The sequence below is a fragment of the Notothenia rossii genome, assembly GCF_949606895.1.
Source record: "Notothenia rossii genome assembly, chromosome: 4".
Classification (NCBI taxonomy): domain Eukaryota; kingdom Metazoa; phylum Chordata; class Actinopteri; order Perciformes; family Nototheniidae; genus Notothenia; species Notothenia rossii.
In genome coordinates, this window is record NC_136902.1 from 21,796,313 (window position 1) to 21,809,812 (window position 13,500).

General features: G+C 39.5%; 2 protein-coding genes across 2 annotated transcripts; one reads left to right on the forward strand and one right to left on the reverse strand.

Moving 5' to 3' along the window:
• Positions 1-79: 79 nt before the first annotated feature.
• Positions 80-1,458, reverse strand: cfap276 (cilia and flagella associated protein 276). The gene is made up of 5 exons (XM_079678184.1): positions 1,309-1,458; positions 803-919; positions 582-697; positions 351-455; positions 80-211 (listed from the first exon to the last, which is right to left on the reverse strand). Exons 1-4 carry the CDS (start codon positions 1,372-1,374, stop codon positions 353-355), a joined length of 402 nt encoding a protein of 133 aa, XP_079534310.1. The 5' UTR covers positions 1,375-1,458; the 3' UTR covers positions 80-211; positions 351-352.
• A 719-nt stretch (positions 1,459-2,177) lies between these two features.
• Positions 2,178-13,199, forward strand: elapor1 (endosome-lysosome associated apoptosis and autophagy regulator 1). The gene is given in 23 exon segments (XM_079677646.1): positions 2,178-2,332; positions 3,804-3,924; positions 4,095-4,275; positions 5,212-5,359; positions 5,449-5,529; positions 5,626-5,731; positions 5,839-5,988; positions 6,220-6,308; positions 6,493-6,670; positions 6,964-7,092; positions 7,948-8,038; positions 8,132-8,237; positions 8,324-8,461; positions 8,962-9,225; positions 9,600-9,776; positions 9,854-10,004; positions 10,226-10,319; positions 10,807-10,908; positions 11,130-11,256; positions 11,803-11,932; positions 11,935-11,980; positions 12,096-12,261; positions 12,403-13,199. Coding segments are annotated over 23 exon segments (2,949 nt in total). The 5' UTR covers positions 2,178-2,242; the 3' UTR covers positions 12,487-13,199.
• Positions 13,200-13,500: the final 301 nt, after the last annotated feature.

A 13,500-nucleotide genomic window follows, 5' to 3' on the forward strand; every position in this document is an offset into this window, starting at 1 on the left:
CACATAGTTAACTTACAACGAATCACATTTAAGTATTCAGTTTTCAATGTTGGGTATTGCGACAGAGACACAGAACAAGTTCACTTTAAAGAACTGCCTTTATTTACGTGTTTTTCATGTTGGAAGCAGATAAGAGATAATAGTACAGGAAGCTTAAAGGTAAATAGAAGCTGCCGTAACTGTCCCTGTTGCAGCCCTTGTTTGAATAAGCCTGTGGAGGAAAAGACAGGGCACTGTTGGTATTTGGAACACACCTTGCTTTACACAAAGCCAGATTCCTCCCAGAATCGCTGGGATTTGGTTGGATTAAGATTTTCTTTGTATGGCAATATAAGTGAAGTTCAGCTGACCTTCACTTAATGCTGTAAATGGAGCGCCTTTGTGGATCGACCCACACTCTGATTTCTTCCCCTTGTTCCTTCTCCAGCATGTCCTTCTTTGAGTGTTCCTGCTTCCTGTAAATTGACATTTAAAATAAATGGTAACACTTAATTTAGAAAGTCCACCTTTTCAACAGTTGAAATGCCACTGCCAACAGAGGGAAGTTCTACTGCCACAAACTTAAATTCACAAACGCCCACCTCTGGTACTCAGAAACAGTCTCTTTCTGGTATAGCATCCGGTTCTTTCCCCAGAAGAAGTCCTTGTGGTGATCGTAAACTGACCTTAGATGGAAGTCAAGACTGTCCTTTGGAGCCTGAGGTAAAAAAAAAATGAAAATTTAGTTGTGCATTCAAAGGATTTTTTGAATTATTTAGTTTCTTAATTGTGGGTCACAATCATGCATAATCCTGGAGGTTACCTTAGGCTCATAATGCATAACGCTCTGTCGGTAGCTGGCACAAGTGGCACTATCATAGAGGCGACTCCAGGGCTCCTCTGTTTGGGCGATGTGAGTCGGTTTATCATATGCTTTTCTCTGCAGTGGGAAAGAACAAAAAAAATGAACTTCAAATGTACAAATACATTCTATCTATTTTTGATGAGTATTCTCTAGGTTCATATTCAGGTCATGGACAGTGTATTAACTATTTGGGATGGATTATACTAGGGAACACTTACTCTGTAGCCTATAGAAAAAGTATGTTTTTTTTATATTTAAATTGCTGTTTGAATGCTGCTATCTGATTTACCAAGGTTTGATTATCAACTGGACCAGGTCCCATGTAATATTACAGCAGGGTTAATATGAGGTCATTCGCATGTGTTGCTATGCAATATAACAAGGGTGTGTGGGACTAGTTTTCTAAAGAATACACGAAAAGCTCACCAGGCAAAATATGAGTTTCAGGTTCTAGGATAACCTACCTGATGTGAGCTGGAACCGCTGGTGGTGAAGCCCTGTGTGGGGGGGAAAGGATTCCGACCTGACATATTTAATAACGACAAACTCTCAAGACGAAAACACAATACTTCCCCCAAATCTGTTGGTCTCTGTTCGTCTGAGCTAATCCTACAGGAATGTTTACAACCAGGTTTCTTAGCAACCACAAACTTCCGGTTGAAATTTTCAAAATAAAACGAGTGTTGACACATATTGCTTCCCACGTGTGGTCATGAGTCGATATTAAACCTTTATATATACAGTCTATGTATTAAACCAGAAATGTTTACCCAATGTTTATTTTTTATATATATAGTTTTCTATTGACAATAGATACTTTTGTAAAAAATGTCAGGTTAATGAAAGCAGCACACACAGCCCATAGGTGATGCAAATACATGTAAAGCATTAGGCTACCTGACAATACTGAAGGAATAATAGATATTGAAAAAAATCTTTAAATGTTGTGGTTATAGTAAACCGAGTGTTTTTAGTAGAGAATTGTGTTCTTGTAGAAAGGGTGAACTATTTTCCCACATGTAAGCTATAATTATGTATTTTTGTAAAAATGTCCACTTGCTACCTTGAAATAAAAAATTGTAAAGCCACCATCGCTAAAAAGAATTCTAACCGTGCTAAATAGTTTTATTTAAAAAGTTTAATAGCTTCCAGAAAACGACTTCAACAGTACAGAGGACTACAGAACACCCAGGTAATGCTAGCAGATTCTGCTAGCTAGCAGAAGGCAGGTAAAGTATCAGTCATACCCAGTTTCTCAACAGCCCGCAGAGCCAATCAGCTGCATGTATTTGTTCCCTGCTCAGAGGGAAGCCCCGCCCCCAGCCGCCGGGCGGCAGCACCTGAGGGCGGAGGTCATCCCTCCGCTGCTCCATCACTTCAGCATCGACACAGGCGACGATGCATCGAGGCCAGATCCACCTGCGCTACCTTTTAATATGGCTGCCTTTTGCTTATTGCACTACTACGGATTTGCCCATGTGCAAAGAGGTGAGGAGATTAACATTGTTTTATTATTAGCCATTTATATAAAATGATTACTAATGTGTAAATGCTATTCATATTCGTGAATCCAAAGTTAATATTATTAATTAATCTTAATTGTACACATCATAATTTGAGGTTCCATATGGTATACTTATAGGTGCAAATGTGAATAAAAAACTGAACCATATGCCACATGTAACAATTGTGAAAACGTAAAAAAAACGGTTAACCAAGCATGTCTGATAATGAGGCCAGGTACATTCTTTTCTAAAGTTACAATTGACATTTGCATATCAACAGTGCAGTTTGATAATACTCAAAACATTACTTTTTTATCAGCATAATTCAAACATTATCACTAAGTGTGTTGAGTTTAGATATCAGAAAAGGCCAAAGTTATCACAAAAGGCAGGTGTAGTCTCGTCTTTTGAGTGTATTGGGTTTACAGGTGATGATTTGGAGGTGGAGGTCAGTTAGTTTCCATGCCAGTCCATTGACCATGAGGCACAGCTGCCATTATGTCCCATTGCCTTGGTTTCCTCATGTTTGTTTAAAGGAGGCGATTAGGCTGCAGCACATCCCAGGTTGGATGCATTTTTACATCAGTTCCCCCCCAAACACATGTTCATCTGATACCTTAACCAACGCTAAAGTAGCAGTTCTAATTTAAAACACAGAGGAGCTGCTGCTCCGGCTCTGTTTCTGTTAACTATTAATCCCACAAGGCTGTGTGTGAGATTAGCCTGACTTTCCTTGAACGAAATGCAGCCTGCTGTTGGCCAAAATGAACCAACTGTTTGGGAGGGTGTCAGATCAACAAGATAACCTTTAACACTATGCCACATCCCATTTATCATTGTTCATCATCTCGGGTGGGACAATGTTTGTCAGTCAGAATCTCCAAAAGACATCAAAGCAAGACAAATAGAGCTATAGCTTCACACCTGAGCTCCTGCTGTCTCAAAAGTCCTATGGCAACATTGAAAATGACATGTGTACAGAAGGACTGGGCCAATCAGCCTCTATCCCCCTTGGTTATAAGTAAATAAACCTTGAAGGTCATTTTACTGGTTTACGGTTGCAGTACATCCTTGAGGACTGAGGGTAAAACAACTGTTGAGACAGCCTCCTGGGTAAATATTAGCTGTGGCTTTTATTTGGAAAGAGGCTTGACTGGTTTTGAAAAATAAATTCCAGAGGTTTCAATTATTTGATGACTACAACAGTATAAATCATCTATAACTATTTCAATGTTTAAGTAATTGTTATTGTTGTAATTTCTCATGCAAAATTAGCAGAACATTTAGTACTCCTTCTTTTATATCATAATAAACTGAATATCTTTGGGTTGTGGACTGAAAAAAACAAGAGATGTCAAAGCATCAATTTGGACTTTAAGAAGTAGGGAATGGATCCTGTAAAAGAAATATTACAGATCAAATGTATGAAACTAACATGTGTTCTGTCCCTGCAGTCAGACTATCACTTTGAGTACACAGAGTGTGATGCGCTCCAGGCTCGATGGAGAGTGGCGGTTCCCAACAAAGCCGACATTTGCACAGGCCTCCCAAATCCAGTTAAAGGCACTCAGTGCAGTGAGTGTCCCACTCTTATACCTTTTTTAATGCACACCCTTAATCTGTATCACAATAATAATGTGTGAATATTAAATTGTTGCCACACTTTATCTTGTATCTGTTCCTTGACATGCTGTTGACATCTTTATGAAACACTTAGAGCGTGCTCTCTGCCCCTCCTCTGACAGCCTTCTCCTGTAGTGAGGGGGAGTTCCTTGACATGCAGTCACAGCAGTGTAAGAAGTGCGCTCCAGGCACCTTTTCTCTGGGCACCGGCGTGGCCTTTGATGAGTGGGACAGCCTGCCGTCTGGATTTGTAACCCACGGGGTGACCACAAACAGCGGGGATGCCAAAACAGACTGTTCCAAGTTAGTAAATGCCTCAATTGTACTTTCTAATTTTCAGATGTGGAAGAAGTATTCAGATATCGCACTATTAGTAAGGAGTAATACCAGACTGTAAAAAATACTCTGTTACAAGTTACAACTTTCATGCATTTAAAATATTGCTTAAGTAAGTATAGTAGAAAAATAAATAGGTTTAGGCTGTTTAACTGTAGGCTGTTTTTGATGCATTATTAAGTTGATTGCTTTAATGTGGCAGTAGGGCTTTAATACTGCTGTTAAGCTTGTGATTTCCTCCTGTGCGTAATTTGACTCATAACTTAAAATACCATTTATCAACATAATTTATTTGTTGAATATATTTTGTATTTTTATTCTGAAAAGTACCATGTATCTACATTTATCAAATAGATGGAGTGGACTAAAAGTAGCAGGAAATGAAAAAACGTTCAGTCTAAAGTCAACTTCAAGTGCCTCAAATTGTTTTTGTATACAGTACTTGAGTAATATAATAATAATAATAATAATAATAATAGATTTATTTTGTTAGCGCTTTTACAGGTGCTCAAATACGCTTTACAGATATAGTGAAAAGAAAAGAACAACAAATAAATATACATAGTTAAAGTGAAATAATACAAAAACAATCACACATTAAAAGCCAGATTGAAGAGGTGAGTTTTTTGAAGGTGGTGAGGTCAGGGCAGTCTCTGATGGGTTCTGGGAGTGAGCTCCAGAGGGAGGGGGCAGCGACGGAGAAGGCTCTGTCCCCCCCGGCCCGGTGCTTGATGCCGGTGGGGATGGATAGGAGGTTGGCTTCTGATGAGCGGAGCCAGCGGGAAGGGGTGTGGTGGTACTTAGTAATATTCCATCACTGGTTATTTGAAAAGGATGTTTTTTGATCCATCATAGCTCTTACTGTTTGTTGAGCTCCTTGACACTAACAGACTGTCTCTGCAGCTCGACCTGGATAACGAAGGATGATTATGTCGCCTCGAACACAGATGAGTGCACTGCAACCCTGTCCTATGCTGTGAGCCTGAAGAAACCTGGAACTGTGACCTTTGAATATTTCTACCCTGACAACAGCATTTACTTTGAGTTCTTTGTAAGTATTTTAAGATGAGTGGTGATGTTGACAAAGATGGGAATTATTGGGGTAGATATTTGTTTCATTGTTTTCTCCCCCTCCTGTAGATCCAGAATGACCAGTGTCAGTCTACGGACTCAGAGAGTCGCTGGATGAAGCTCTCTGACAGCGACTTTAGCAAATACACGGTTTGTCTGAGTGTAGATCTTAATTCAACTGAATCACTTAGATTCAAATGGTTGTTTTTTTGTGTTCCAATCTTACTTTCACATCCCTCTATGCAGGTTGAGCTTAACAGCGGCAACAACGTGCTGTATTGGAGAAGCACTGCGTATGCTCTGCAGGGCAGTGCTGTCAAACCCGTGCAGTTAAGAAACATCGCCATCTCAGGTAGATAATCGCCTGTAGAGGGTCTCGTGATACAGCTTTAAACATTTGTTCACTCCTGAACCTTCTTCCTGTTAATGATTCAAAGTCCATTGATGGCTTTCTTGCAGGGGTGGCCTACACATCAGAGTGTTTCCATTGTAAACCCGGCACCCACAGTGCCAAAGCAGGATCTGCCCGCTGCGCCGCCTGCCCTGCTGGAAGCTTCTCCAACAAGGGTGCCACCGTTTGCCACCAGTGTGAACAAGACGAATATGCAGGTATGACGGTTTGTCTTTCGAGAGTTCTGCGTACGCCAGCCATTCCATGGAACAACATACTCTTTATTTGTAGAACTTAACACCATTCCCTATTGTCACACATATGCAAGGCAGTCTATATGCAAATACTGCATTTACTGCTAAAGTGTGTGAGGTTTTCCTTATCTCTGTATCTTGATGTGAGCTGTGTTTTCCCTCGTCCACGCCCGGCTTGGTGTCTTGTTTTTCCAGAGCCTGGTTCAGGGAGCTGCAAACCGAGACCTGCGTGTACAAACAATGACTACTTCTACACCCACACTCCCTGTGACTCTGGAGGAAAGGTAATGTAGACATATTACATCCCTTATTAGAGGTGCACACACACATGGAGATTTTGCCTTGAAAAAAGCCCAAGCAGCCATCTGGTATTACGATCAGGTTTCTTTACATATGAATTGTCTCTGGGCCACAGAGCATCTGCTGGCTCCACTCATGTATTATTGTTTGGCTTGCTGGGTGTTTCAGACTCAGCTCATGTACAAGTGGATCGAGCCAAAGATCTGCAATGAAACTTTTGATGGAGCGGTTGATCTGCCCGCATCAGGAGAGAAGCAAACCTGTCCTCCATGTAACCCGGGTTTCTTTGTCACCAACTCCTCTACCTGTGAACCCTGCGACAAGGGTTTCTACTCAAACGGCGCAGGTGCAGAATCAGTACACTCCATATTCTCTATCCTACATGCATGTCAGACTCAAGATCATGTTCATTTGACTAATGTACTTCTAATTATCAGTAAATGTGATTTTAATAGCAAACCTTATGCTAAATAGAGTCCCACAGTGCCACAACTATCACTTCTAATAGCACCATGATTGAAAAGATGTCTTGCAGAGTGATGTAAAAAATTATATAAAACTGTCAACAAAGTTGTGGTGTTTCCTGTTTTAGTTTCCTGTTTTTGTACACTGACATAATCACACAGTATTTCCTCACAGCATGCACTGAATGCCCTGTTGGCACGGAGCCAGTGGAGGGTCTCGAGTACAAATGGTGGAACACGATGCCGAGCCACATGAAAAGCTCCATCTTCAATCGAGGGTTCAGCGGCTCTGAACAAAGCACGGGTGAGAAACTTAATGTTAAGCGACACAGTGTAAGAGGGAGAGGGCAAACATCACAGCACTTGAATGTTGATCATCAGTTAGAAAAAAGACTCTTAAGGAACAGAACATGAGAGAAACCATACGACTAAAACAGCCAGAGGTTAAAGGACAAGAAGCCCAATCTTTTTATCTCTCCTTGTCCTTATCCATTTAAGATAACGACAATGAGAGATAAGAAGTAAAATAAACTTGGAAAGCTCGTACGGTTTTAATATCAAGCTGATATTTCGAAGCTCAAAAAATGAACTGGCACATTAGGAGCCTGCATTATTTATATCAGAATCAGAATCAGAAACAGGTTTATTACCAGGTAGGTTGACAAGTAAGAGAAATTTAATTTGGTACTTATTTATGCTTTCATTCTCATTTACTGATTAATCCACAACAAAAGAGACACCTGTAGGACATAGACATACAGATACTCAGATAGGCATTTGCAAATGGACTTACTAGAACCGTTTTCCTTTTTAATGTTATTTAGGTAATGTAACATTTCTTGTATTATGCCTGCTTCACATCTCTTTCTATAATTTTCAGTAGGTTAACATATGCATTGTTTTTGTTTCTCTTGCATAGCTAAAGTAAAGTCCCATTTGAATTGTACCACTAGTACTAATAGTATATTTTTTAAATATATATTAATAACTTGAATTTACTATTTTCATCAATAAAGCCTATTTGATATAGATTAATTAAATGTACAAAGAGTTTTTTCAAAGATGCCGCATATCCACCTGTATAACTGTGTGTGTCTTCATTGCTACAAGGATGAAATCGGAGCCTTTTACTTTAAAAACATTATTACTTTTCTGACAGCATGGGAGGTGGCTGGTGAGTACGTCTACACCACCCCCGGGGATCAGGACTCAGACTACCTGACGCTCATGCTGAATGTCCCTGGATACAGGTTGAGTCACGCATGTTTTTAAAAAGAATTAAACATCTGTATAGTATAACTGTTGGAAATCTTAAATTAACTTAACACTTTTTGTTTCCACAGGCTGCCTCCGTCCATGACCAAAGACAGTGAAAGGAGTGAACTTTCTCGCATCACATTCGTCTTTGAGACCAGGTGTACAGTGGACTGCAAATTCTACTTCCTGGCGGTGAGGGGAAATGTTCAAACATTTAAAGAAGTGTGCCATCAGTATGAATATACATATACATATAAAGTGATTGTATTTGCCTGCAGGGATACTCCAGGTGGAATAATGAAGTAGTGGAGCAGTGGAAAGGCAGTAACGGCAAACAGTCGTACTCCTACCTGATCCAGAGCAACAGCACCACCAGTTTCACCTGGACATTTCAACGAACAGAGGAACTCAACGAGGTGAGACAGTCACACATTTCAATCTGGATCTATTACCTTCCCACAGCTTGACTCCCTCAGTCATGGAAATATTTTGTAAAGAAATGGCTAGAAAAAGGTCATCGCTGCCACTAGACTGTTTTTACCGTCTCTCGCTGCTTTTTTGTTTATCTAGTGGTAAAACACTTTGTGGTTTCTGTTTTTAAAGTTGGCTTAGTGTTTCAAATGTAAAGATAAACTGGTGAATTTATTTAAAGATCACTTCTGTAAACACAATAATCTGTAATGCTGATAAAACGAAGCATCATGTTAGCTTTTGCTCATTTTAGGAGTGTTTTATACTGACAGTGACTTTGCCCCCAGTTGCTGCACTGTACTCTATAGATGACAGTTGCAAGCTGTGTGTCTAAACAATTCAGAAGGACCTTTGCACATGAGCAACATGAGAACATGTAGAAGTAGAACGCAGGGATGAAGATGTAAGCTTGACAGAACACCACATTGTGTTTCTCTTCACTCAGGAGAGGAAATACAGCTCTGATTCTGCAAAGATCTTCTCCATCCACATCACCAATGTGATCGGGGGTGTGGCCTCTCAGTGCCGCCGCTGTGCGCTGAGCACCGCTGACACCGGTTCCGCCTGTGTCCCCTGCCCACCCGGACATTACATGGTCAGCGGGACAGGAGTGTGTAAGAGCTGCCCGCCGAACACCTTCATCAGGGCCGATCACCCTGTTGGAGAGGCCGCTTGCATTCAGTGTGGCCCAAACACACAGAGAAACAAGGTAATGGTAACAACTGTATTAGCACTGGAACACTCTAAAGAGAAATTCCTGACTAAATCTATAACTGCATAAATGTAGGAAGGGCTGTTTTGGACACAGAGGTCATGTCCTTGGGGATATTTTCTGGGATTTTGGGGGCTTTAACAACCTGGGATGAGTTTACTTTCTTCAAACATTTACAAATGATACCCAGCATACCCAAAATAAAATGAAATAGCACAGTTCTAAAAAAAACTAGCCTATCTTCTGTAATAGCAGGTTTTAAAAGGTGTTTACATGCCTCTATATTCCAGTGGATATCTGCTTTTTCCAGTTGGGTTTCCCTCAGTCAGATTATTCCACCCACAGAAAACACAATACTCTCTGTCTCTCAGGCCCACACAGCTTGTCTCAGTGACTGCACACTGGACGTGAAGACAGGAGGGGGCGTTCTGCTGCAATATGACTTCTCTCCGCTGTCCAACGTCACTGCCTTCCACAGCAGCCCCCGCTTCACCAGCAAAGGCCTCCGATATTTCCACAGTTTCAATTTGGCTCTGTGTGGAAAAGAGGTGAGAAGCTTTGATCCTGACGACTTGTAAAAATGTAGTTTGACCTTGCATTTAAACCTGATATGTCTCTCTCACAGGGCAGAGTGCCGGCTACCTGTGTGGACAATGTGACAGAGAGCGGGAGAGAGGTCAAAGGTTACATCTGTCAATCCACTGTGGTTCCCTCGGAAATCAGGAGTCAGAGCGTGGTGTCCACCCAGCCTTTCATCATTGGTGACTCACTCATCGGTATGAGCTCAAGCTTGAGTTTTCTGAAAATCAGAGGATGTCTTTTTAAGATTATTTTATGCGAAAAGTCTGTAAAACATCCTGATATTAAAGAGAAACACACCTTGCCTTTTCTGCTATAGTGTTTGGTCCGCTGGGATGTTTAATATATTGCAACTGAATAATACACTACAACATTTTTTGGTAAATGTGTTTTGTTCTAATGTCATGTTATTCTGAAGGTGTGACCACCAAGACCACAGTGAGCAGAATTTCATCTTCAAAATGGCTGTTTCCCTCTGCGTCCGGTCTACCTGACGTCATCTTCTATTACAAGTAAATAAGATCGCTACTTATTTCTTTCTAAATTTGCATTCATACATTGTTGTTCTTTAAAAATACATATTTTTAATAGGTCTAATAATAATAATTTCAATTATTTTATTTTATTTTATTAATTGAAAACGTTTTATTCTGGAAGTTTCATAAGATAAGACAAGATAACATGGACCTTTATTTATCCCAGTGAGAACATTCAGGAGTTAAAGCAGCAACAGAGTGAGAATGAAGTACAGGACAGTACAGACATTTATTTACTAAAAATAAAAATAAAAATAAATGTGAAAATAAAATCACAACAAGGTAAGCGTTGATCAGTTGAATGAACATATATACATTTGGGTTTGTATTGTTAAATATATGTACATCTAATTGTGCAGATGCGAGTACATCACTTGCTAAAGTGTGAAATGTTGTACAGAATAAAAAGAAGTGATTTATCACATGGTGGAAGTTCATAGCTTCGTGTCTGTGATGATTTCAGGTCCAGTGAGACGACTCAGGCTTGTAAAGAAGGCAGGTCAGCCACCATCAGACTGAGATGCGATCCCACAGTGACGGCTGAAGACCACATCATGCTGCCGAGGTATCTTTCACTGTGACCAAACTCAACTTTTGACCTCAGCAACAGTTGTCTGGACATCATTTGATTTGACACATTTAGTGTTTTACAACAGCCATTATTTGGTACTTACCTGTCACATTCTGAGCTCTGAGACTCAGAACTAAGGACAAGGTGACTCTTAGAGATCTTTTCTGTCACAAAAACATTATAATAATCCTGTTTGTCTGTGTTTTTCTCCACAGTAACTGTTCAGAGGGGACGTGTGATGGTTGTTCTTTCAACCTCCTGTGGGAGAGCCAGCATGCATGTCCACTCTGCACCAAGGAACACTACAGAGAGATCGTCAGTGCTTGCACCCAGGGAATACAGGTATAGCTGCACAAGTATAAACATATTGATATATTTACGTCCACAACCCCAGCAACCCATCAGATGTCCATCACCAACTGCTGATTTCTTGAAAGAAAAGACCATCCGATAAACTAATACCTATTTTTCCATTTCCCATTATTGCTTAATCTATGCAAATTAAAAAATATATATTTATGAATACACTCTGAATCTCCTTAATCCCCATGTCCAGCAACTTTGGACATACCTAACCTGTCCTATTGTTTTTATATCTGTCTTTATATGTAAATTCTATAATGTTTTTGTAGAATTTGTTAGCAGTAGTGATTGAAGTTAAATAAACAACCACAACACATAACAGTCAGTTAGCTTATTTTAGCAAAACGACTGGAAACAGGGGGGGGGGGGGGGGGGGGGGAAGCTAGCCTGGCGCTGTCCAACTATAACTTATCCAGCAACTAACACCCAACAAATGTTATTATTCATTGTAGGAGAATACTGAAAAATTAGGATCCACCTGTGATGTGACCCAGGGAAACCTAACTGTCTCTCTGTGTGTTCCAGAGAACCACCTATGTGTGGCAGCAACCGTTGCAGTGTTACGGCGGAGAGTCACTGCCAGCTCAAAAAGTCAGTGGTTGTGTGTCTCTGGACTTCTGGCTCAAGTTTGGTGTTTCCACGGGAACGATCGCCGCTTGCTGCTCATCTCTATCAGCTGCTATTTCTGGAAGAAGACACGCAAGTGAGACTTCTGAGATTCACATGTCCTTTAGTGCTTGTTAAAGCATTAACATGTTAATGAGTAAATGTGGATTTCTGTTGACAAGATATTATTTCCTGTCAATCTCCGTCTGCAGGTTGCAGTTTAAGTATTCAAAGCTGATGATGAGCTCCGGGGGTAATGAGTGTGAGCTGCCCACTGCAGACAGCTGTGCAATAATGGAGGGAGATGATGCAGAAGACGACCTCATGGACCTCACCAAGAAATCCTTCTTCACTAAAATTAGGTCCTTCTCACGAGAGGTCAGTAACTTTTACATTCATAAATATTACATTGAGATATAAATATTATTATACATTATATTATTATTACATTATTACATAAATATTGAGACACTAAAAAGGCAACTTCTCATGCTTTGTGTTTTATACTTGTTTTTGCAGAGGACTTCAGATGGATTTGACTCTGTGCCACTTAAATCATCTTCACGCTATCTAAGAGACGATGAAGACTCTGACGAGGCTTAATCCAGAGGAAGAACAGATACTTCCGGTTGTTAAGGAAGTGTTAAGATAAAATCTTCAACGGACGAAGTCACAGAAAATAATGATGTGCTTTTGAAACCATTTTATTTATTACAAACAACATAGCCTTACTGAAGGAGTTTTAAAGAGCAAAACTTTTATTTAGTATTATTTGCCATATGTTCGGTTGCCAAATCTCATATTGCAGTAAAAAGTCTCCATATTGGGGATATTCAGTTTCAAAGCCCAATTTTCTATTTTAAAATGATATAAGAACCAAACTGTGGATGATGTATAAGAGTGTACATTTTACATAACTGTGAGTGTGAATTTATTTTGTTTCTATTTTATCATTTTTTTTATAAGACGAGCCATCCAGTTGAGTCTTTAAATGTTTTTATGGCAATATGCAAATTAAATTCGCTTTTGACATCATTCTCTGCTAAATCTAAGGTCAGATTTAATCTTGCTTTAATGTGAAGTGAAGCTATTTCTACAATAAAAACTGCTGTTATTAATTTTTATTTTCAAATGTCTTTCATGTAACTGTGAATGAAGAAAAAAATCTCCCTATATATATATGTATTTTCTTTGGTCATTGGTTTAGAAATACAAGAAGTGAATTGTAACACATGCACATGTAATATCTGTGTCACGTCTAATCAAATATTGTGAATCTACTTGTCATAACATTGAAATAAAAAATGGCAAACAAATGCATGATATCAATCAACAATATTTATTTATTTACTTTTAGCAATGTTCTATGAAAGATGTTTTTTCAAAACCATCCTCCACATCACATTATTATGGTGGAATAAAACTAAGTACAAAATAATTTGAGTGTAATGCACTAAAGCACTTTTGTGTTCTTTGACTTATAGGCTTCTTATTTACTTATATTAAACATTTCATAGTTATGTACTCCTTTTAAATGTATACGACACCTCAATGTAACAGTTACTTTGCAGATTAGATTATTATGCAGATGATCGTATTATGAAATATGAGGTATTG

Excerpts from the sequence above, each read along its gene's own strand:
- cfap276 (XM_079678184.1), bottom strand. The coding sequence starts at position 1,374 with ATGTCAGGTCGGAATCCTTTCCCCCCCACACAGGGCTTCACCACCAGC. Across the intron at positions 920-1,308 it reads GCGGTTCCAGCTCACATCAG|AGAAAAGCATATGATAAACC; the intron begins GTAGGTTATCCT and ends TTCCCACTGCAG. Across the intron at positions 456-581 it reads ACTGTTTCTGAGTACCAGAG|GAAGCAGGAACACTCAAAGA; the intron begins GTGGGCGTTTGT and ends GTCAATTTACAG.